General features: G+C 36.9%; 1 protein-coding gene across 4 annotated transcripts; it reads left to right on the plus strand.

Annotated features, from left to right (window-relative positions):
• The first annotated feature begins 1,595 nt into the window (after positions 1-1,595).
• Positions 1,596-25,122, plus strand: GABRA6 (gamma-aminobutyric acid type A receptor subunit alpha6). Of its 4 annotated transcripts, XM_088173817.1 has the most exons (11): positions 1,596-1,723; positions 1,887-2,005; positions 2,269-2,336; positions 3,597-3,817; positions 3,921-4,003; positions 4,595-4,738; positions 5,159-5,311; positions 5,440-5,592; positions 8,570-8,829; positions 17,349-17,609; positions 22,530-25,122. In XM_088173817.1, exons 1-11 carry the CDS (start codon positions 1,686-1,688, stop codon positions 22,578-22,580), a joined length of 1,551 nt encoding a protein of 516 aa, XP_088029943.1. In that variant the 5' UTR covers positions 1,596-1,685; the 3' UTR covers positions 22,581-25,122. The 4 variants fall into 4 exon arrangements, with proteins under 4 accessions (XP_088029943.1, XP_014732820.1, XP_088029944.1 ...); XM_014877334.2 differs by lacking the exon at positions 5,440-5,592; XM_088173818.1 differs by lacking the exon at positions 5,159-5,311.
• The last annotated feature ends 789 nt before the right edge of the window (positions 25,123-25,911 follow it).

The following is a 25,911-nucleotide window of genomic DNA, read 5'->3' on the forward strand; positions in this document are numbered from 1 at the left end:
ATACAAACCTCTGATTTTTCATAGATGCAATGGTATTGTCTATGAATAAATTAATGAAGATGAATGGTTCTGAATAACAACAAAAATCCTGAGTTATACCAGCCCATGATGAATTCACAGAATTCACATCTTCGGTGTATTCAGAGAGCATTTCCAGGGATTCTCAGGAATTCATGTTTCCAACTGTTCAAAGGCAGACCTGGAGCTTTGGCAGTATGTAGAGCCCACCTATGTCACATTACTGCCCGTGACAAAAGGGAAAGGGACTCAGTGACAGAGGGTATCTTGTATTTTCAATCACATCATTGAATTCTCTTGGTTTTGTAGCACCACAATCCCTCTTAAACACAAAATATGAGCACAAAACCCCAGTGTCAGTCTTAATCTAGTTTTACTCCTGAATAAATACATGACTTTCCTAGTTTCATGCGAATACATCTTTTCCATATCATGATAATTAATATATTTTCTTAGAAGCTGGTAACGAAAATGAGGTTTATGCAACAAAATATTATAAAAACAACTAATTTATTTTGGTGTTTTTATTTGTCCCTCTGTGTTACCATGGAACGAAAATGGACCCAATTCCTTTGCTCACAGTGTAGCTAAATGACATAAGTGTTGCATCATTCATTTGTTTTTTTGAGAAGAAATAAGGCCACAGAAAAAGCTGGAGCAATGTGAACTTTTTTTCCTTTAGGGTTGGCTACATTAACACACTTACTGAAGAAAGAGACAGTAATGATCCAGTCAGTACTTATCAGGACAAAATTAGTAATGATATATAATCCCAGTGGTTTAAAAGTAAGGAGCTCCAGTTCTAACAAAAGTCCTGGTAATGCCTTGGTTTAAAGTCTGAGTGAAATCTGTGTGTGTAACCCTCCAAAACAGCTTAGTATTAAAAAAAAACCAAAAACGAACTCAAAACAAACAAAAAACCCCCAACAAAAACCTAAACCAAACAAAAAACCCCCAACAAAAACCAAAACCAAACAAACAAAAAAGAAAAACAAGCCAAAAAACCCCAGAATTCTGAACCAGAACCAACTTTTAGTGTTCAATGTCTGGCTATCAACGCTTAGATACTGGAGATCTGTACAATTCTGCAGAGTTGATCAACAGGGAAACTGTTGAGAAAGGTTAAAACCCCCAGTAAACTGTAAACTATAGGGTGCCTACTCCCCCCCAAAAGTTCTAATGATGTAGAAGCTGCATAATAATCTCCCTGTGAACCATAAACATAATAAAAGCTGAGGCCATTTCTAACATAATCTCTATCAGCAAGATGCCAGCGCTTTTCCAGATTTCCTAACGGGTCCCTGCTAATTCCATGCCAAAACTAGCAGTGGATTTCTTCCTTTTAATCTCCCCTAATGCCTTATTCGATTATTGTCACTGCTCTCCGGCCGCGCACCGTCCCTTCCAACCCTAATTCCCCGCCGGAACAGTCAGATGAGGTTGAACGGCGGTGGCGAATCCAAGAGACACGCACGGCCGCGGACACCCCGCACGTCCCTACCCCGGGCAGAGGCCAGCCCAGGACCGCGGGGCCGGGGCTGAGCCAGCGGGGCTCTCCCAGAGCCTCACCCGGCCGAGCCCCGGGGCCCAGGGGAAGGATGAGCACCGACACTGGCTCCAGCTGACGGGTCTGAGGGCACCTGAGTGTCCCCGCACACACCTGCAGTATGGCTCTGCTGATCGCCTGGGCATGTGTCGCTGTGAGGTGAGTGAGACCCTGACACCACGCCGACCGCAGAGGGCTCCCCCCAGCGCGGAGGAGTGGGCGAGGAGCTCTTCCCTCCCTGCGCTCCCCGGGGCCGGGGCCTGGGCCTCGCCAGGCGGCGATTTCGGCCGCGGGACTGACAGGGACTCGCCTCTTTCCGCAGCGTGGGGACGGCCTTGGGGGACCAGAGCGACGGGGCAGACCTCTACTCGGAAAACATCACTCGGATCCTCGACAAGTTGTTGGACGGCTACGACAACAGGCTCCGACCGGGATTTGGAGGTAGCGGGGAAGCCTCGTCTGTTCCGGGAGCCGGCGGGTGGGAAAGGGCGAGGGGCAGCGCTCTGGCTTCCCCGGGCAAGAGCAGCTCGTCCCGCACCGGTGGCAGGAGGGAGGTGGTGGAACGCCAAAAGCAGGGGCAAAGCAGCAAAGTTGCCCGTGCCCCGCAGCCCCCGGTTCTCGCGGAGCGTCTCCGTTGCCCTCGAACCGAGGGGCCCCGCAGCCCCGGCCCCGCTCCTCTCCCGGCCCCTCTCCATGTCCCGCAGGCGCCGTGACAGAAGTCAAGACGGACATCTACGTGACCAGCTTCGGGCCAGTGTCCGACGTGGAGATGGTAAGGGCCCCGCTCGCCTCCCCGATCTGTTTTCCCGGGATTCATTACGGTGGCATCTGAGTTGACCGTCATTAAAGCAGATTACGAGGCTTAATCTCTTAGACAATCTCTAGGGCCCAGCAGAGCAGTTTGGCCAGAGCCGCATACAGCTATTTCCCGGCCGCGCCAGCCGGGGCTAGGCGCACATAGCCTCAGGTGAGAGCACGGGCCACAGGTAAAAGAGGCCTCTTTAACCCTGTGAAGAAGATGATGAGCACCCGTATCCCAGCACAGCTTTGCAGAACGCTGCCTGGTAGGAAGCAACCGAATGAGCAGCTGCAGGGGAATGGTGCCATTGCTGACACAGCTGCCCCGGTCATGCTGTGTTCCCCCAAACCCAGGCAGCTGCAGACTTGGGTGAACTATGGCAACTACTGCAGTAGCTCCCAGGAGCATGTTAAGTGATGGAAGTGAGGATGTCATTGCTGTTCTCTTTCTAGAGATTTACTTGGGCTGCTATTTTTGCCCTTGTTCACTCCTCTTAACACCAGCTCACCTGAGCCTGCAGTCCAGTTTGCAGGCTGGGAACTTTGGGCTCCAAGGACTACCAAAGTTTTTCCACTGCTCTTCATCAGGCAGTCTAAGAGAAGGCTTAACCTTGCATTCTTACATAATTTGCCCCTGGCCAGGTTTAGCTCTGTTTCCTAAGCAACTTCTGTAGAGACGTCTTTTCAGAAGACTTGTGAAAATATTACTAAGGATTTTTGAAATACAGTCCCATCAATTAATTTAATTTGACACCATAATCTTGTGATGTGACTCAGATCAGTCCTTACTTTGTGAATATCCAAAGGAAGCTGCAGAAGAGTCACTGAGCTTATCTTTTTGTTTCTGGCAATTAAACATTGATAGTTTAGTCTTGCACTTTGAAAGGTAGACATTTGTATTTTCTTAGGACTCTGTCACTTTGAATTATTATCTATGAGAGTGCAATGAGGGGTGTTTTTTTTCCTTACTCATGTCAAATTTATCTGTTCACTGATTCTTTTGTAGCTATTCTTCAAATAATAAGAAAATAGCATATGTTTTCATGGATTACTTTTTTTAGTAACTACTTAATCTAAGTTAGTAATTTTAGTAACTAGTTAATAGGATCAAGTGTGTAAGCAGTAAATGAAATGCCACTGCCATGTGTGTTAGGTTGTCTTGGAGTTACTTCCCCACAGCCACTTGGGACTGCTGACCCCTACACAGAAGTCAATCCTTATTTGTTTTCCATAGGAATACACAATGGATGTCTTCTTTCGTCAGACGTGGACTGATGAGAGGTTGAAGTTTAGTGGGCCAACTGAAATTTTGAGACTGAACAATTTAATGGTCAGTAAAATTTGGACACCAGACACGTTTTTTAGAAATGGAAAAAAATCAATTGCTCACAATATGACAACTCCTAACAAACTTTTCAGAATTATGCAGAATGGAACTATTCTTTACACAATGAGGTGAGAGCTTGTTCTTTTGCTTTTGGTTGACCTGTATTTTTGATTCTATCAGCATTTTCCTACATACCATAAGTTTTTCATTGTCTACAACTATGTATTCTAGACTAACCATTAATGCTGATTGTCCTATGCGGCTGGTGAACTTCCCAATGGATGGACATGCTTGTCCACTGAAATTTGGAAGCTGTAAGTTTTTCTGTATCTTTCAGTTTGTTAAAGTAACATATTTGATCAGAAGGTCAGAAGATCCTAAGATATTACTTAGTGTCATAGCTGAAATTTTAAGTTATATTTTTATACTAGAATTTTACTTGTTTCTCTGAGACTCAGACCATTCATATGGACATGGATTTATTCACTGAAGGGTGACTGTTGAAGCATGTTTTATTGTTTATTATTTTTACACTTCCAATAGTCAAAGTTGGCCCTGCAACAAATCTCAAAACCTCTGCTACATTTACTATATTACTTATAATTTTGAAAATATGTAGTCTGTGGTAATCGATTTTGAAAAAATTTAGTTGAACTGTGGTAATGAATGTATATGTTTTATAGTAAATCAAGATGAGAAAGCTAGTTCCTCTCAGGTCCCACCTCAGCCATTCTTTTCTTGTTGCTTTTTTTTGTCATTTTGTCATTAATGAGGTTAGGAACTTACTGGAGTAGGATGCATGTTTCTGTGGGCACTTGAGCTACAAAAGGGATTATTCTACTTACTTTTTCAATTGCTTATAAAATACATAATTAGTAATGGTAATTTTCCCCTTTGTTACTCAGATGCTTATCCAAAAAGTGAAATAATTTATACTTGGAAAAAAGGACCATTGCATTCAGTAGAAGTACCACAGGAGTCTTCCAGTCTTCTCCAGTATGACCTCATAGGACAAACTGTATCTAGTGAAACAATTAAATCTAACACAGGTGAGATGGAGCCATGTGGAAACTACTGGTGTTGTGAAAGATCTTAATAATATATTACAGGGTTTTTTTTCATAGAGAATGAAATTAATTATCTTTTGCCATTTTAAAAAGTAAAATTTGGACAGACTCTAACCATTGTCTCTTAAAAGACAGTTTTTCAATACAGTCCCATCAAATACAGAATTTTTCATGAGATTCATAAGAATTTGCACTGCATCTCTACCTCAGTAAAAACAATACATAAAAGGAATATTATTCTGCTCTATTTCCATAAGGTCACTTCACCTTTTTTTAAGCAGCTTATTTTTATTATGCACTAGGAGGTCTGTGATTTCATCAGAACATATTATGTTGGGTTTAAGCCAATAATGTTCACTCACATGTTGCCAAAATAATGCTGACATACTTGTCTCTTACCAGGTGAATATGTAATCATGACAGTTTATTTCCACTTGCAAAGGAAGATGGGCTACTTCATGATACAGATATACACTCCTTGCATTATGACAGTCATTCTTTCTCAGGTGTCTTTCTGGATTAACAAGGAGTCTGTTCCAGCCAGGACAGTTTTTGGTATGCTGTATTAAGGTCTTTGAACAGCTCAGAATCACATCTACCATTCATTTATTCATTCATTCATTCATTCATTCATTCATTCATGCATTCATTCATTCATTCCTTTCATTACTTGTTTGTTTTAGGTGAATATTCACTCCAGCTGCTCTATTTCCATCTGCAAAGGAAAATAGGCTACTATCTCATTCAGACATACATTCCATGCATCATGACTGTAGTCTTGTCTCAAGTTGTGTTTTGGATCAACAAAGAATCTGTTCCAGCAAGAACCGTGGCTGGTATTTGTGTTTTTCCTTTTGTCATTCATTTCATTCACTGTATTGAATCCGTTGTATCTATCAGATACTGTTATCCAGGGGGGTTAGGAAAGGCAGCTAGTAGGTTTCAGTCAGCAAAAGAAAATACTAAAGTGAAACCAAATGATAGTAAGTTTGCCTAAAGTTTGTCAAAATTCTTGACTCAGAATGTTTGATTAGCCAGACTTGTGATAATTTTCAATATATTTTTGTGTGCAGGAAGGTACAATTTCAAAGTAAATGTCAACCTCTTCATTTTTTTAAAGAGGATTTTTTTTCCTATGGATTTATTGTCTTTTGAAACCAATATGAGTTACAGCTTTAAAAGAAAAAAAAACACACAGAATGGAGTTATTATCTGAGATAAGGTATCTCACGTAACACTCATTTTGAAGTGCTCTCTTCTCCTTGGCTACAAAGGTATCTGAACAGCTAACAAGGGCTGTACATGGATAAAGATCAGTGAGATGAGTAATGTCCCTAGCACAGCTTGAAGTTATAATGAGAAAGCTGTATCCATACTGCATGGCAGAGCCTTTTTTTTGTCTTTCCAGTGGTTTGAATTAATACTCTCAAAGCTTTGAGTCTTCTGGTTCATATATATATGAGGTTTATACTCCAGATATGATGCTACCTTATTTGGCTTCATGTTGCCAAATGAAGCTTCATGTTGTAACTGCAGAGTTACATCCTCTACATTTTGAGTAAAACATACAGCATAGTGGGCATAAAAGGTGACTGTACATGCCTGAAGAGATATGCAAGTAGGTCTATAGCCTATTTGGTAATATTTATATAAATAGCCCAAACACTGGAATAACAGTTCTTAGGTATTGTCCTCTTACTGAAGAGTAATATGGACTTGAGAAAACATTTTATGAAAAGAGTAAAATAAACACATTTCTGTATTGTAGAAAATAGTGATGTTAGCATTTTAAAAGAATATTTCAATCCTTATTCCATTTACAGTTCTCTCAGGGCACAGTCTGAATTTGTAGTCCTGACTTGTTCAAAATCCCATGGATTCTGAATACCTTAATCTAAGGAAAAGAGGGAAAATTCCTTATGACAAGAAAAGACTTTCAGTCTTTTTCAGTGAAAAAGAAAAGCTTTAAAAGGGAGTAGGTTTAAAATGCATCATATTGTAAATACTTGAATTATAAATTTTCACTTTTACTTGTAAATCCCAAAACTAAATTTGAGAGAAGAGAAATTAATAGTAGAAGAATAACGATGTGCCTAAACCAGTGTCTCAGCACAAAATAATTAAAAGATTTGTTTACCTCCAAAATGGATGCCAGCTATCAGATTTCAGTGTTTGCATTATGTAACATATTCTTCAAAACTTTCCAAGAGGTGTTCAAAGTGTAAAGACAAGGGTAAACAATCAGCAATTGCACAGTTTACTAACTGTAATTTGGTATTCAGCTTGATGAAGTAGCTTTCCACAGTGCAGAGCATTTCATCAGTATTCACTCCATGTTGAGAGACTTCTTATCTCTATCTGTAATAGAATAGGAGAGCTATTCCTAAGTTGAATTCCTGATACAGTAAGATTTTATTCAGACACAGAATATATCAATTATATTACTAACTAGCACATGGACAGATTCTAATCTAATCACACATCATTTCAAAAAGTTCATTCTGGACCTTTGAAATTGAAATACATCTCAGCATAGTTGTATTCATATTAAAAATTAGTCTGGCGAGAAGTAGGGATCCAACATATTTCTATAACATCTCCTATTTGTATTTCATTTAAAAGTGTTAAGTAATGACATTGGGACATAGTTAACCTTAGACAGCTGGCAAGCCACATCATATGAAAGAATTGCAGAGAAAATCTGAAAGTAATGTCACCCTATCTGGATGGTGCAATATGCTATGACACTGCATCCTTTCCTCTGAGCATCACTCATAGCATATTGCTTCATCAACTCAACATGACCATTACAATATGACATGATAACATCTTTTTTTACACCTACCCTTGCCCAACTGCAGAAAATAGGAGAGGAGGATATTCTCCACCTTACTGCCTTTAAATACCTACAGCTTTTACATTCTAGCAGGCATAATTATAAGTAAATAGGATTCACAGAGACTTGTATGTAAATTATTGAGTTTGTTCTTGCATTTTTTACTTGTATCAGGAAGCAGTAGGAAGCAAGTATATTTCTTACATTATTAATGCTGTACACTCCAACACAGAAAGAATAAATTCATTAATTCATGTGAAGAACACCATGGGGCCCATGATCTACATTACCATATTTGCTCTGTGAAAATTGATAAGCAGCTCTAGAGAAGCAGCTTTTCTGTCCTTCCCTATGTGTAACTATGGGTGCTTTCAAATCAAGATACTCTTAGTGAATCTTAAAAAATGTATCCACTGATTAAAGACAACAAACAGCTCAGGAGACCGAAGTGTTATTACTTGAAACGTTTGGATCAGGGTCTGACTGTTTTTAATGTAGAATTTGACTGATTTGGTGGGTTCTGTAAGCCATAGTCTATCTTGTAGAACAGTAGGATAAAGAGAGGATCACTGTTGGGGAATGACAATATGTGAATCCAGGTTTCTGCCAAACATTCCACTTACTAACCCCCCAAGGTAATACTCCTTCATATTTTGAGCCTGGATTTTTTGAGCATGGCTAAATATAGCCATGTTTATCATGATTCTAAGAATCCGTGCCATGTAGAATGTTATCTTACCTTTCAGTCTGCTCAATGCATTAATGAAGTTTTTCCAGACCTTTTAGATGCCGAATCCAGTATACATGAGTCATTTAAGGAAACAAAATACTTAGGAGTCTTATTAGTTAGCTGGGATGTAGGATGACAGCTAAAATCAAAAAGGGTGTTGTGCTTTGGTTTTTATCATATATATGAATTTAAGAGTAGCAGGGCTGAAGCAAAGTTCTAATGCCCATTTCTTTCTCTTGTTTTCAAGGAATCACTACAGTTCTCACAATGACCACTTTAAGCATCAGTGCTCGCCATTCTCTTCCCAAGGTGTCCTATGCCACCGCCATGGATTGGTTCATAGCCGTGTGCTTTGCCTTTGTCTTCTCTGCACTTATTGAGTTTGCAGCTGTCAACTACTTCACCAATCTCCAGACTCAGAGAGCGATGAGGAAGGCAGCCAGGGCAGCAGCACTGGCAGCAGCACTATCAGCAGCAACTGTACCGGCAGAGGACGAGATTGTCTCGGTAATTGCTTGCTTTTCTGATAATAAGCATCATATAGCAACAGGCAGCTGAAGTAGTGAATGCAAAACAATATTAAAATGATCTTAACCTGAAACAGATTATGTAATCAGATTGTGTCTATTTATCAAAGACATTGTTCTGATTCCAGAAAATGAAAATACTTCATTTATTCGTAGTGCAATATGATTTTCTAGAGAGATGTTTATTTGGCTAGATATTTAAGGAAAGCCATTAGACTGTTATCCATGATACTTCTCTTGAGCAATGCTGTAGGCAGTATTGTCAGGCAGCTGTGGCTCCCATTAAGTCTGCAGAATCTGTGGGACAGTGTACAATGGAATGAACATGTGCATTAGCCAGATGATTATGGGATCACTGTAGTACAAGGGTACAGACCATAAGTGAGTCATCTGGAAGATGGGTAATTAGCCTTTACATAAACTTGGCATCTGTTACCTTTATGAAATCTGTGTTGGTGGAAAAAAAACATGAATGAAGGATAGATTTTAGTACATGTGAAAGACAGGAAGTCTTTCTAGTATCAAAAAAACTGTGTCAGAATTGTGTGCAAATTTTACTCTGTAAATCTCATGTCTCTAAAACAGCCCACAATGTCCACAAAATTCTGCAGACCTGATCTTGCTCAAAGCAAATAGTAATTTTCAAGCCCTGTACATCCACCACATTTTTCTCCCAGGATCAGTTCTCTATGAGAACTGAAAAAATGAAAAAGAGCAAACTCAGTGAGATCATAAAAATGAAGGGAACTTAAAACTGAAGGCAAGATGAAGTCATGAAAAAGGCTTCTAGAAGAATTAGCTATTGGATTTAAAAAGTTGCCTTCCAGAAGGGCATTCTGGGAAAAAGGAATGATAACAGGACAACAGATTTTAGGAAGCTTTTCTTTTTTCATTCTCTTTTTTTTATCCCCCTTTGGTAGAGGTAAGAGGGAAAGAGCTTTCGTATGTTGTCACATTGATAGACATACTCCAGTCAGTGGTAAAATTTCTGAAGTGTCTAATTTGAATGCTAACAATGTATTTAACACAGGCTGATTGCATGAGTATATGACCATTTTCTCAGGACTGTCATTCTCACTGAGCCATGTGCTTCTATAGCTACATACTGGTCCTAGGGCAGTTATTTTTAAGGCATACAGCATAATATTCAGTTTCTTTCTTAATGTAGATTTAGAAGTCCTTTCTGACTTCCCAATTTACTCTTTGTTTCCCTACATTCCCCAGTTGTTCCAATTGTTTTGCCTCTAAATCCTTTCAACTCTTCCCTCTGGATTTTTCTCCTTTTTAGAAAAATTGCTACAGTGCCCAATACGTACTCTTTACCTCTTTGATAATTTATCTTACTCTCCTGGTCTTCTTTTTGCCTTTTCTCCTCATTTTCTCTGCCTCTCTTCTAAAAATACTGTTCTCCAAGTCACTAGAAATAAAAGCTTAAGAGAATCCATGTCTTATACATTATTTTTAATGTATACATCTACTTTATTTGATTATAAAAACATATTTTTCTTCTCTCATACCCTGTACTTTGGTGCCTTTTCTAATCTATGATTTTTTTTAACTTCTTTTTACTCTTTTAGATGGCATAGTAAAATTTTCCATCTATTTTGTGATTGCAATATTTTTATGTGTGATTTTTCAATGCATAGTTGTTAGAATTTTAGGTACAGGGGGAAGAATAGCAAACTGTGTAAAAAATGCTGTCTTTTGCATTTTTAGAAGTCAGCTGATATTTTTACATGAGGATTTAAAGGTTTACTTAGTTTCAGAGTCCATTTCTAAAACGAAAAATCAAATGTATTTTAGAATTTTTATGGCTATACAACTGCTAGTGGAACTCTGCTACCAGCAGCAACATTAATAATAACACATATTATATGTTTTTAATGATCAATTATTTTAACTTGCCTGAAAAGGGGATAAAGGAAATCATGGTGGGAATAACCTTAGGATGTCTGAACTAGTACTTTTTGTATGACAGGTAGACCCACTACTGCATAAGAGAAGCCCGGGGAGTTTGGTATAAACAGGTTTGGTAAAAATGAAAATAGAAAAGAGTTAAAACATGGCTAGTTAGAAACTTTTTCTGCTTGAATGAGGGCCTAAAATCAAGCTAAACACATATGCAGAATATATTATTTTTTTTTTAATTCCAGATTAAATGTTTCTTGAAAAACAAAACAAACAAAAATTTTAAAATATTATCAAGCAGCCTTCTTTCCCCTTCAGTCTAGTTGATTTTATTTCAAATTTTGCTTTATTTAAATAAACGAAAGTCTCTCATGCAGGTTTTTCTAATGTAACCAAAGTACCTGTACACTCAGAAGAGAAATATGTCAGAAGACTTAATTTTGCTCTACTGTAGAATGAAGGTAGGAGAAAATGCTGCAGCCACTGAACTGAATTGGGTTCAGTAAGAGAGATGAGGCTGTGCCTGTGTGCTCAGTGGAGAGCTGAGAGCCCAGCAGGCCTGGGCTGGCTCCAGGAAAGCCTCTCTGTTTACCTCAGTTAACTGAGAGCAGAATTTGGCTTGCTCTCTTCATCAGCTGCAGGCAGTCCCTGTATGAAATGCAAAAATATGGGTGTTCCACTGCAGAACACGGTGGCAACAAGCTGAGTATTCATCTGGACCCCGGCACAAACCTGTTCTTACTCATACAGTGCCCAAGCTAGTTTTAGCATGTCAAAACCAAATATCTTACACATATAAAACCGTGATGGCATTTAGCTTTTAAATAGATTTCAAATGCATATTTTCTGTATCAATTGCATTGTTTCCTCTTGATGGCTTTATTTTCATAGGGAGATCCCAGTCCTGGAAGTTGCAGGGGAAGGGAATTGATGATACTCTGTGGAGCACACCATTTGCAGTAATGATTTTTTGGGATGGTCAGGGAGTAACCCTATGGTTCAAAAGACTTCCTTTCCATGTGAGAGGCTATATGTGAAAGACAGAAGATTACCACCCTGTAACAGCTTGATTACAGTTATGTTCTAAATGACCTCATGTTTTAACAGAAATCAGCATAGAGCAGTGAAATACCTCTGGGAGAACTTCCTTCTCCCTCCAGCCTTGTGTTTCGAAACAACATAGCTTGGGCAGGAAAGGATTCTTTTCTCTTTAACGACCCTCACCAACTGCAGAGCAGCCATATGTCACTGGTATAGAGAATTTAGTTTCCTATAATTATGTTGGAATATACTAAACATGTTTAATGAGTATCCTGATGTAACAGAGTACTTCTGTCTGGATCATCAACCACCCTTTAGATATCTAGAAACAGATATATGCTTTAAGATCTTGACTGAGAACATTGAGGCCTAATCCCAGTACTTTTTTTGCAGGAGGGTAGTGAGAACAAAATAAAGTAAGTTTAATTACAGGAAAAAACATATGGACAAGACACTGATAGATTTAAGAGCCAAATGTAGCTTTGAAAATTAAAATCTGTTTAATGTAAAAACATATTTTGACAGCAGAGGGGCTCTGTGCCAATTATGTGTTTTTTCTGGCATGCTACAAATAAACGTTAGGAAGAAACTCTACCATAGCACATTCGTACTGAAAAGAGAATGACCAAGGTTCCAGTGTCTGCTCCCCTTACTGCATACCTGGTTTATATAACAGCAGTTTTAATTAAATGGGCATTGGCTATTTTTCAGTTATGCTTCCTGCCTATATGGATCTTTAGATTTTTCCATGCAAATTAAAATAGCTTTGAAGTAATAAGGTAACAGCCTCTCCCCTTATTCACCTTCACCTGATGTTTAGCTATGTTCTGAGAGAAGTGAATTTCAGTTCCGAGGTTAAAAGAGAATTTGAACATGGTTTTCCCATGCTTCAAGCGGGTAATTTAACCTGAGTGATTTAACCCTTTTTACCAGGATAAAAAATGATGAAAACAAGTCTGCATGTTTTTCCTCAGTATTTCTAGCAAAAGTAACTTAAAATTCCTAAAGAGATGCCTAAAGCTAGGACTATTTATGACTTCTAAACTATATTCAGTTTTTGATTATGCAGGATACTGTTTATATCTATAAACAGTACACATTATTTGCAATAGACATCTTTTAAAATCAGATCCCACTGATGAGACATTCAAAGAAGTGTCCAAACTAGGATTTATAATGAATCTTTGCCATGAGATGGATACTGAAACTGCACAGGACTATATTGAATGAGGTTCCTTAGTACATGGCCAAAAGATGATGTTGCATACTGTAATGAACTTTTCTGCTGGAAGATGCTGCATATGGATTGTTCAATAGCTAAGGAGAGTTTTTACAGATCATGCTGATGGATGTAGGGGCTAAACCATGTTTAACTCCCCCTTTGGGAGATAAATCACTAGCATGTGCTGTTATGTCTGTAATGGTTGAAATTACTCAAACTGTATCTACTAATGAGCAGAGGCAAAAAATGTTATATATTTAATTAGGCATTCTACCTTTTACAGACACTTAGTTCTGGTTCTAGGTTAGTTTGTGTGTGTGTTTTGATATAAGGAAAGTTCAGAGCCTTTAACCAAATAAATTATGAAGAAAAGAAGAAACAACACCTTATTTTTGTCTAAACTTTTAGAGTTTATTCTCATGAACCTCTTATTACTGCATTGCTAGCAGGAAAAAGAGATGTGAGTAAAAGAGAGAGAAGGAAGGACATATAGATATTAATTTGTTTAAAGTTAGCCAGTATCTGGATTGCATATATAAGAGACTAATATTACTGTTAATTCATACACTGAACTGATAGTGAGAATATGCATTTGCAGTACAAAGCAACAGAGAATTCTACAAATATGAATTACAGAAATCTCTTGAGAGAAAAAAAACATAAGAACAAAGTACATCCATGCACATTAGCATGTACTAAAAGAATCAGAAAGAGCAGACAAAGAATTCTGTTTACTCCAAGATTATGTATGCTATATTTTTTTAGATCTGGAATGCAAGAAATTTGATGAGAGCCTCCTGAGGTATTCTGAGTATAAGCAAATTCTAGTAATATTGAGGAGAGCTGTGAGAGACCAGAGCTTTATAGACAGGATGAGGGTGCTTTATGACCTTTCAGGGGATGAGATAGCTTGGCTCCAAAAGCTTAGAAGAAGGCAGACTGTACCTTACAGGCCATCTACATACTTGTGTTTGTCTAGTCAGGTATGATGGTGTCTCACATTGAACAATGAACTGGCAATCTGTTCTGTGTCACTGCCTACTCATAGAGTTGCAAGTTTAATTGCCTGATGGGACTAACATTCCACATGAGTGCAAGAGTGCTCCCCTGAATCAAGGTTCAGTAACTTAAGAAAATCCATTATTTCTTTATGACATAGTGTGCCATGCCTCAGGCTTCTTGTTCTTGCTACTTGTAAAACAGTCCTTACTTGAGTGACTGGCTCTGTGAGCTATGCAAAATAGGCTGTTCATTTCCATTTTCTCTCTGTTTTGTTAACATTTCATGATGTTACTGTATGTAATCTTTGTCAGAAGGAGAAGTTAAATCTAGATATAGTAGACAAATTACTGTATCTGCTGTTCAGGACAACTGTTAAGAAATTGTATGGTCTCCTTACTGCCTCCTCTTCTTGATTTAGCAGGGAATTCCAATGAAAAATATGAGTTGTGGTTCTGGGGCAGCAGTCTGGTCTACAAACAACTCCCATACTGAGAAACATCCTCATTACACATCTGTAATAAATTTGGACTTAGAATTCCACATCCTGAGTAGAGATTTAGAAGAAAATACACCTGACTCTGAGTTTGCTGCTATGGGGACACAGGACTGGTAAAGAGAGTGTAAAGAACTACTCAGGGTTTTTCTTGAGATGAAGTCACATTGAGATAATCCTCCTACTTTAGCAATCCTCCTTATATAGGAATGAGATTTAATAAATATAAATAAAATAATGACCAGGATTATACTTTTCCAAGTGCCTATTCAAATCATCACAAAGATTTTACTAACTCCATATTCTAAATACGTTCAGTACTAAACATCATCCAAAGACCATATGCTACATCTGTTCTACTTACTATTAATTCCATCACCTCAGCACTGTAATTCTTGATTCATGCTTGAATAATCCAGAGTAGAATTTGACCTACTTTGTACCAGAATATTGTAGATAAAAAGGGCTAGGACTCACCTTAACATTTGTATTTTTAGAAACCACGTATTCTCCACAAAAGGTCAAGTTATTCCACAGTAAATTGAAAAACAAGGTACCTTACAACATGTACAGTTCTGTTCAAAGCAGGGCATGCACGCAAAATGGAATAGAACTCGAGTGAAAGCAGGAAGGCAGGCTCAGCCAGCCAGTCTGTTTATAGAATGGGATTATTATTATGATTAGCGCAAGTGGACATGGATAACCCTCTTTCTGTTTCTGTGACACATCTGTAGATCATCCTCCCTTTAAATCTGTCCATTGCTTGCTGTGTTACTGGAAAATACAAAACTAAACATCTGTGTTCCAGACAGGCACAGAGTACGAATGCTGTTTAATGCCCATTCAGAATATGACAACAGTCATATAATGTATAGAGGGCAAATTGGAAGTGGTGATTGGTTGTAGGAGAAGAAAAAAGGGCAATAGGTAAGGGAAATACATACAGAAAAAGTACCTTTTTCCTTTTGAAGTAAGATTATGTTCTCTTTACCTTTTATTTAGACTAAAATCAGCTGTGAGGAATCCATCTCTCCCTAACTTTAGTTGAATACCAGTTCATTCATTCATGAACAGAACTTGACATCCTGTTGTAGAAATGTCACTTGTTCCAATTCTCTGACAGTAACAATGACTTCTGGAAGGATAATTCCTGTTACAACTGTTTTAGTCACCCAAGAGACACCAGTTGTGCTAGATTAGTCTGTTATGTAGATATTGTGGCTCTATGTATTGGGCAATGTATTTCAGAAAGTGCTTCCTTTCATTTTAGTGACTCAGTCATTTGTGTGATTGACTAAAATCTGTTCCCATTCTTAGAACTCCTTCAAGATAAATCCCAAAAATGCTGACAGCAGGCTACATTTAAGTGAACGGTTGTCATTAAATCACTCCCAATGAATGACTTTGGAAATTGCCTATCTAACAGAATTTTTCTACCTTAAAATCATTCCAATGTTAGTCTTCCATTTTGCTATAGACGTATATGCTGTTATATTGGCAGTTATTTATATTGTCCAAAACTTCCCGCATCTGCTTCAGTCATTGGGTCATCTTGTTCTGCTGACCAAAAAAAGCTTTGTATTCAAATCAAGAGCATCTGTGTATGTTATGTGATTTTGTGCACAAGATTTTTCATCAATGATCTGGGAAATGAGTTTTATGGACAAAGTTTTAGGCTTAAGCTCCATATTAACAGAACTACAGTACTTCATCTCGAAACAAACAACAAACAAATGAAGTCACTCTCGGCATCCTTCTGTATTTTCTCATCCATCAGATGAATCTTAAAGGTGCTGCCATGCATCCGTCCTGGGATATGGCGGTAGCAGCAAGGTTTTTGAATATTTCCTCCTATTTGACACTACTGTGTAAGTGGTAATCAATATCCATTAGAGCAGGCTTAGAGCCTGTGGTAGATCCTATTCCTAAGTCATTTCTGGAAGGAAGAACTCTATTACTTCTACTCTTGTGAAAGTAAAATAATGGCAATTTGGCCCCAAATAGAACAGATGTATAAAATTAATATACATGTTAGCCTAGTAACTAAGAGGTAAGCTCTACATGTCCCTGAATTCTGGCTGAATTGTCATAAGAGTTTTAATGCAGCTTTCTGAAGAGTAAGTAATTGGACCTGGTTGCAAATACTGCATAAAATATGGGAGTAATTTGGTTTCTTTTCACCATAAATGAAAATAAAAATAGTCTCATTATAGTTAAGTATATTTGTCTTCAGTTGTATGCATGGAATTGCAGTGGGAATTATGAATTATGAAAAAAATGAAATTTTATCCTAGAGAAAACAAGAGGACATTTTAGCATTCATGTCTTCAGCAGCTGTAAAGTTAGTCCATTGCCTTTTGTGCAGCAGTTTTCTAGTTCTTGCATGACTGTTTGATTCCATTCAGTGTTCACCGAACTCATCAATGAGTTCAGCCAGGGAAGACTGCACCTGAGCCAGCCCATATTGCTGTTTTGTTTAATCTTGATCCTTATCTACACAAACTTCAGTCATACCAACCTACTGCAATTTAGATACACCATTACCTTCTTTTCCTTTTAGCTCCATCTTTTCTTTTTCTCTCTTGGAGCTTCCACTTACCACAGTGTTAAAAATATGAAAAGTACACATTCTTTCATGGCTTTACAACAAAGCTTTAGGCCATAAACATATATCCTTCTGTATAGATGCATATTTTTGTGATTTTCTGAGATCGCACTATGAGAGAGAAACAATAATAAATTCAGAAAGTTAAAAGGTGGAAAGAAGTCTAAAGATCACAAAACCTAAGACTCTGTATCCAAATACCACTTTTTCCTCTTTTTTATTTCACAGCATTCTGACTCCAACTCTAACCTGAAGAAGAGAGTAAACTCCATAACATCTCAGGCAGAGCAGTCTCCTGAACCCAGCATAATATCAAATACTGCAGCCCAGTGTCAACCACTGTCTGTTCCTCCACCAGCCCCACCACAACCACCAGCTATTGGAGGTGCAAGTAAAATAGACCAGTATTCCAGGATCCTCTTTCCAGTGGCATTTGCAGGATTCAACCTGGTGTACTGGGTTGTTTATCTTTCAAAAGACACTATGGAAGTGAGTAGTAAATTTTCTGAATACTCGTCTATAATATGTTTACTTGGGCAGCGTTATTTCAATTGTTGATATACTGTTGCAACTCAGTTCATCAGTCCTTTCTGAGTAATACTAGAATATTTTCTCAAAAAAACCAGCTGCAGCACTCAGCACAATGCAGAAAGGCTGTTTGAGGAGGGGAAATGTAAACACCTCTCTCTAACCCATGTTGCACTGAGCAGAAAATTCTCTGTAAAGACAGCATATGATGCCATTCTCGGCAAACAAACTGATATTAAATCTTCTGTTTCTTAACCTGTTGTAAGGAATGGTAGAAATATCTGTTGAAGCTATGAAGTGAAAGAGATAAGAACTTTAATATCCTAAGGTTTTCTCACTGAGCTAATACCATAAGTCTCCTCAAAAATTTTGTTACATAGTATAAAGAACTAATAACTGCAGTATAAAGTCTGTGAATCAAGAGTCCTTAGTTTTGTACATTTCAATCTATATTTCCTGGGTTTTTTTTCATATAGCTTTACTGTCTTAGGCAGATAAGGCTGAAAAATCTTTAAGTTTGTTTGAATCAGGCAGAGAGTGATTACATCCAGAAAAGACGTGCACTGCAAACTGAGCATGCCTAGAATAATCAGTCAAAAGATCAGTCATTAAACTTTAAGTCTTTAATGCTTTAAATCTCCGTTTTCCCCCCTTTTTTGCCTAAATAAAGTTAATGGTATCCTAGTTCCTTGGAAAAAATACATTCATTTGCCTCATTGCTATAGAGTTTTGGATCTCATTGTACATTGCAGTCAATATAATTGATACATTTAGTTTATTTTTAGGACAGTTAGAGAGATAATGATGGTATTTAGATAACACTAAATGCACAAAGTTCCTACATCAATAAAAATAGAGGCTGGAAATGTGGTATGAGTGGGGATCCGGCTATATCTTTATTTCCTAGATTAAAGGTAAAGCAGGCTGAGGGAATCTTGTGGGCAGCCAAGAGATGTTGCAGTGCAGAGGAAACGAGAGAGTGCTGATCAGCTGATTGGTGGCACCTTGCCTCTGCTAGAAGGCTGCTCTACCAGACTCTAATTTTTGCTACCAGTATGATCTAGAAAACGCTGTCTCTCAGAGGTGGAGTGTGCTGCCAAGCAGTTTATATGGAATTGTGAAAGCAGGAAGGTAGGAGACACTGTCTCTTACAAATGTTCCTGCAGATGTCTCTCAAGAGGTCACAGCTGTCAACTCCTGGCCACTCCAACCCTGCCCAGTGGTAAATTTAGTATTTGTACCAGAGTTACTGATCCTGCTATTAAAGTATTGACTATGTGTGCAAATTACTTATCTCAGTCAGAGAACAGAGATATTCAAAAAGCTCATGTCTGATCATAACAACTTCTGTTTAGAGGCCAGCTCCTCAGCTTGTATAGCTTGCCAAGACTCCAGTGATTTTATTAAACCATTCACATTTTGGATCTAGAAATACTTGGAACGTACTTGCCATTTCCCTTGGTAGTGATGAAATATTTACATTAAACTTTCTATATTAATAATAACATTAGAACCAGCCTTTTAAAATACTTCCAAAATCTAGGACTAAGTGCTGACTGTAAATATTTTTGAAGGGCTACTGTGCAAGCTGACAAATATGCTCAGAAACTCAGAAATTATGTTCTGTAGTAGCATTAGAATGACACAAGTCCAGCAGCAAGACTTAGAAAAGAGAACCATATTGACAGCTAGGGTGTTTTGAATTTTGAAGAATATAAACAATTATGTAAATTTTGATCAAGCTCTTCTTCCTAAATTACATTTCCCCATTTGTGTACTCAGTTATAAATAATAATAATTATGATATACACTGCTAGGTTTCTAATTCAAATGTTGTATCACCAGTTGTTATTTTCTAAAACCAGGATTCTTTTTGCTTTAAAAATATATTAAAAATATGTAAGCTTTTCATTTCAAAGAGAGGAGATACAAAAGTTAGGTGAACAAAGCATGCTTCAAGGGCAGTTAAACTTTATCTTTGGTTGCCTCAGGCCTAATAGATTTAATGTTGTTACAGTATTATTCAGCTTATTCAATTTGAAAAGTGCATTTGTGCAGTATTTCAGGTATATTAGCTTTTTAAGTTGCTTTTTTGAGTTCATGGGACTTCTGTTTAAAAAACAGAAAGAGGAAAAAAATCTAATTAATTGCTTGAAACAAACAAATTTTCAGTGCACCAGTTCTTGTAGGTACTTTCTAAGATTTTTATTAGTGCAGTTTGAAGTGGAGAACTTCATTCACCAATTGATGTGCTTAAACCAAACAGCTACCTACTGTTTTTCGAGGTACACAGAGAATAAATCAGGCATTTCATGAACCTGTTTGTAAAAGCAGGTTATTAGCAGTGAAATCAAAGGTAATTTTCAACTCCTATCATTATTTTCTGGCCAGACTCTTCCTTTGGCTTTGAAGGAAGAGCAAGAACAGTTTTTTACTTCATGTTCTGGACTCAGAGCCTCAGCTATAATGAGCAACCTTGTTAGTGTAACAACACAGAGTTGCATGAAATAAGGAGCTCTTTTCTAAGCTGTTTGGTACTAGTTTAGTACTCTACTAAGCAATTTTCTTATGGCTTAAATAATGGACCATATGTTACAGAAATGAAAAAGTCATTTTTGTGTATTGTATCTCGCAAGATTTTGAGAACTTTGGGGACTGAGTACTTTTCAAAGTGCTCCTTGGATAAGTTTTTCTTCCCCCTCCATTTAATAATTTTCTCTTCAGGTTAATCACCTTTTCTCTTATTATATATGTAAACTGAAAGTATGTAAATTACACAGACAATTTTTGATTTGGAGATTTATATAAAGAAGGTGTTCTTAATAAAATGTATGCCCTTAAACATTTAAATCTTACCATCATAGACTGGTTTGAATTGGTGGGGATGTTGAAGATTATAGAATTCCACACCCCTCCCATGGCAGGGACACTTTCCACTTGACCAGGTTGCTTCAGGTCCAATACAGTCTGATCCTGAAAACTTCCAGAGATGGAGCATCCACAGTTTCTTTGAGTAACCTGTGCCAGGGCCTCACCACCCTCACAGGGAGAGGAAGCCAGGATTGGACAGACAGCAAAAGTGTCTTAGACTGAACTCTGTATTTATACTTCCATACATACTGCACCAAGTCAAGCTTTGCAAACCAGAAAGCTTAGCAGAAAACTTTCACTGCAAGATTAATATTTTTCTATATTTTAAATCAAAACAGCGTCATTCCCTTAAGAAAAAAAAAATTCCAGGTTAAAATTAAATAATTCACTTAATTAAGTAATGGATGGGGATAACATTAATCTTCTGATCTTAATATGTAAATTAAGGGTTCAGTTCTCCATTGGAACAAGTGAGAAGACACTCAATAGCAGTCATCCATTGTGAAACTTGATACATAAGATATTTCAGTGTAAATAAGTTTGCACTGGGGAATAGCAATAGCATTACAGAACAAAAATTGTATTGGTCAGAACAAAGATTAAACTAGCAAAGTTCTGTCTGCATTTTGTTAGACTGTATATGGGTAGAACCTATTATAATCAAAGGACTACAAGATGTATAAAATAATAGATGCTAGTTTTTAGCCCACAGAAAATGCTGTAAGATACATGTAAGATAAACTCCTTTTTCTCTCAAAAGATTTTGTGCTGAGAGGTGCTAACTATAGTGATATCACTGCACTATTTATACAATGAAAAAAATAAAGCATCAGAGTTACTGTAAGAGGACTTACTACCTCTCTATGTAAGGTTAATTAAATTAGGTGGAAGGTTTGAAGATGTGCCACCCCCATGATTTATACATGGGAGATGTAACAGGCACAATTCTATGGTTCATGTTCTTCTCTAGGGTACAGTAATATCTGCCATCCACGAGAAGCTCTACACAGTAACAAACAAGGTGCATTTGTCTAAATTACACAAATAGAAAAGTTCTTGAAAGAAGAGCAAACCTTTCTGACAAATGAGGAAAAATGGGAGGAAAAATGAGGAAAATATTCTAGCTTTTTATTTTGTCATACAGCATATTTTGGCTTTGTTTTCTGTTTTAAATCTTCTTAAGTCCTTGAGCTGAATACTCATTACATGAATATTATGACAGTGACCTTGGTAGGTGAATTACACACTTAGTTTAATTTAAAATTTGCTTGATTTAGAATGCAAAGAGTCTGCTTTTAAAGAGCTACAAGTACTACCTTTGCCATATAACTCATAATGCATATGCCACTGCCACGTCGTCTTAATGCATCTAATTTCTAAATTTATCTATCTTAGTTTTTATATGTAACATTATATTACAGTTTTTCTTGTAATAAAACATGGACTTACGGAATGAATCAAACTAGATAAGGAGATGATGTTAAAATTTTGATGATAAATTCAGAAAAAGAAGCAGAGGCCAGGTTTTATGTTTGAGAGCACAGGAAGATACAAAGTCACTGAATGGACCAAAGTTGCTTAGTCCTGGATATTATTTGGATGCAGAAAACTTATCAGGATGGCAGGAGAAGAGTACATGATAAGTCGAAGATGCTAATGATATCAGATAGGAAGAATAAAAGAACAGAGAAAGAAACAAGAGCATGAAAAATATTTCGCTTCAGTACATCGATATTATAAAGCTTGTAGTGCATATCGTTACATCATTTTTCAGTTTAAACATTGGAAAAATAAAATTTAGGAGGAACAATCATTGCCTACATAGCTAACAACTGAACTTTGATGATCCAGGTAATGGGCATCAAATTCTAAGAGGATTCTCCTTGTAATGCAGTTCTATTTTGAATCTGCTGAGAGAGTAAGAAATCAAGCAGGTTTGTTGGTTAACTCAGTTGTTGTTAACAGTGGTTAGCAGCCCACAGCTTACACCTCTCTGAACTTTTTTTCCAGTTTTTTGAACCTTCAGCAATGCGTTTTCGAAACGACCCTCAGTCCAACTGAAGAACAGCTCAAGGTTTCAAGGAAATCACTCAAGGTCACAGAGGATTGATGAGACTTCAAAGGATTTGTCTGTCCACAGGTGTCATCAGTTTTTAAACAGGAAATGTTTACACTGGAAATTACTTGGATGCAAACTCTGGACAAATCAAGAGCAACTAATTGCTTAAGGTTCTAATTAATATTTTCTTAAGATTTCTTAAAATGGTTCTGCTACAAAAGTTCTTGTTAAATTATTTGTTTAATTGTCAAAGGAAAGAATGTTCATTTGTTCTAAAACATTTGTAAACAACTGAATGTTTACATTAACATGAAACATCAATAAAAGGGTTTTGGGTTTTTTTAATAGAGTAAGGATTGCTAAACTCAGCTGATTTTGAAATGGTATAACTTGGCATAGTTTCAATGAAAATTTAGGAGTTGTACTGATTTTCAGCACTTGAGATTGACCCAAAATAATGTTGGATAGAAAACTGGTTAAAATGAGCTGTAATTCCATCATGTTTTAAGCCTTTCACATAAAAGATAAGGGATTAGTTCTTAATTATTTTTAATTTAATTTTTATCTTTGAGATGACACTTATAAAGAATGAGCTTCAACAAAAACAGGAAATACAAGCTAATTTTTGTGTGCTTTAGCTGGTTGGTTACCACAGTGTAACTTTCTTTGTTGAAAGTCACAATTGAAGTACAACCAGACTAATAACAAGCAATTTCTTGGCGAGAGCTAGAAATGGAGTACTGGAATTTCAGGGAGTTTTCAAGGTCTAAAGCTGAATAGACAGAAAGGTGCAGCTACTCATGAGGCTAAATGCAAGCCTCCAGCTCCAGGGAACTTCCTGGAAGCAGGCCTTGATAACTAGTTAAGGACCAGCTTTTTATCAGTTGAGTCTACTGAATTGCCTGTTGCAAACTCCCTATAAATATTTTCTAGAGCCAAAGTACTGCCAGCACATTCAGAATTTAAAGGTAATAATATTTTGCCACTCTCAAACAGTTATAGAATTTCTTCATTCACCATTCATCTCCATGATCCTTTTCAAAAATGTAATTAGGAAACATACACCTAATCAAATCAAACCCAAGACCAAATTATTGCAGGTGTAATGGACATTGGGAAGAGTCAGAAGCACATTAAGAAGTTTTATGTAAAGTTAAATAAAAATTAATTATTCCATCCTATCTTGATATTTTAGTATGATAAAATTAAACAGAAATGTGAAATAATGCACAGATTCAGGATATTCAGGGTCTTTTGTTTTGTCTACACAAACATCTTAATCCCTGTGAGAAAATACTTGCAGGCTGACTAATTGATTCCAGTAAGTCATCAACTCTTTTATTGGTACTACAACGATTTTAACTACTTGAAGGCCTTGTTCCAGCTATTTTCCTTCTCCTATTTCAAGAACTTTTACTAGTGTGGTAGCTGGAGAGATCATGGGAAATCCTTTTTATACACCCTGTATTCTAACTCTGAAGAGCTTAAATTGAACAGTTTAAGGATTCAACTCAATAATAAATATTGTTTGTACAGAGATGTCACATTTGCAGTTTGCTTTTTCTGACTGGCTGCAGCCTGGCACACTTGGATGTATTTGTAAGTGCACGGAATTTTTTCTTCATTTTGCTTTTAAACTAAAATTGGGGAAAATGTTCCTATTTTCAGCCTTTATATACTATTGTAAGAAAAAAATTAAACTAAGGATACTGGGCAAGTATTTTATAATTTGTAAATACATCTTATTTTGAAAAAAGAAAATTATGCTGTAGGGACCCAGAAGTTATTTTTTAGATTAACTATACTCATTTTTGCTTCACTGACTAATTTCAATTTTGAGTGCACTAATATTTGTAAGAGATTCCAGAGTATTTTAAAACTGGTTTATGCATAAAATGAAAATTTTAAAAAGCTATGGTAAAAAAAGTGACACTAAAGGATTGTATCTGCTCTTCACTTAAAAGAAATCTAAATATTAATTTCACAGCAGATGAAGAGAGCTACTAAATAGTGACTCTTCCCTTGAAATTTAGTATTTCAATGTATAAAATAGTGGTAACTTCCCAATTAGGAAGCCATATCAGCATCTTAAATTTCTTAATCTTAAATTCTTAATTTCTCAATCTTAAAAGTGTTTTAGTAGCTCTTTGTATTTAGCAGCACATTTATACATAAGCACAAAGACTGCTTATCTTTTTTTTCCAAAGAGGTTTTCATGTGGATATGACAGAGAAGGGTTGGTTCTCCTCAGCTTTTTGAATGGTAGGAAGGGAATGTGTATTTTTCCTGTTACATACTTTGTAGAGACACTAGCATAATCAATAATGTTAATAATGTCAAGTTATATCTTAGAATAAATGTAATTGCTTACAATTAATGTCACTTCTTAACAATTCTGGTTATGGTCAAACACTAATCAATCAAGCAGGACAGTAAAAGCAGATAAATAGACAAAGGTTATATATATGTATATATTTCTGTATGCATATATACATATGTATTTCTGTAGAAAATATAAATAATAAATAATACTATAATAAATAATATCTATTTCTTTCCTTAGCACAAATCAAAAGGAAATTAAGGGATATGGGTTTCTTCCAGTATTTTTGACTGTACTGCAATAGGAAGAGCAGGAGCTAAAGTGCTCTAAGATGCCATGCAAGAATTCCTATACGTGAAACAGGGCACTCTGGGGAGAAGACATGCAATTACATTGAGCTATTGCACTTTGATGCACATTATTCAACACCAACTCACCTTTCAATGGATCTTGGTAGAAAGGATGCTCTGGTTTTAGCCCACACAAAGTGACCAAATGTAGTTTACATTCAGTTTTAGCATGTTCTGCTTGATCAGCAGTGCAAGAAACAGGATAACTATGAATAAAATTACAGAATTATTTCATAACAAATTAGAATCTTCAATTACATATAAATCTTTATTATTCTTGATCTGGGGCCCCAGTTATTTTTTTCATCATTTCTAAGCCAATTGAGAACCTAGCAGACATAGACCTTTAGGAACAAAATAAGAACCTTTAAGAAATAGGAATTATGCAACGGCACACAAGCCTTGAGATCGTCCACTCCTATGTTCAAAGGGTAGTTCTTCTCAGCAGCTAAAACAGGAGCTGTATAAACTCTATAAATGTGAAGAAAATGTCTTGATAAAGGGTACTGTCCAGTGTTTTGGTATTTTGATGCTACCTGTCAGGTAACAAATTGAAGGCCTTTCTCTTACATGCAAATAGAATTCAGAGTTGACTTTGTCATTGTTTAGTTCATTACATTCTTGATTCTCTTCCAGTTCATGACAAGAGCAGCACTCCTT

Source organism: Sturnus vulgaris, chromosome 15 (genome assembly GCF_052056855.1).
Source record: "Sturnus vulgaris isolate bStuVul1 chromosome 15, bStuVul1.hap1, whole genome shotgun sequence".
Lineage (NCBI taxonomy): Eukaryota > Metazoa > Chordata > Aves > Passeriformes > Sturnidae > Sturnus > Sturnus vulgaris.

Excerpts from the sequence above, each read along its gene's own strand:
- GABRA6 (XM_088173817.1), top strand. The coding sequence starts at position 1,686 with ATGGCTCTGCTGATCGCCTGGGCATGTGTCGCTGTGAG. Across the intron at positions 2,006-2,268 it reads GCTCCGACCGGGATTTGGAG|GCGCCGTGACAGAAGTCAAG; the intron begins GTAGCGGGGAAG and ends CATGTCCCGCAG. Across the intron at positions 5,312-5,439 it reads TCCAGCCAGGACAGTTTTTG|GTGAATATTCACTCCAGCTG; the intron begins GTATGCTGTATT and ends TGTTTGTTTTAG.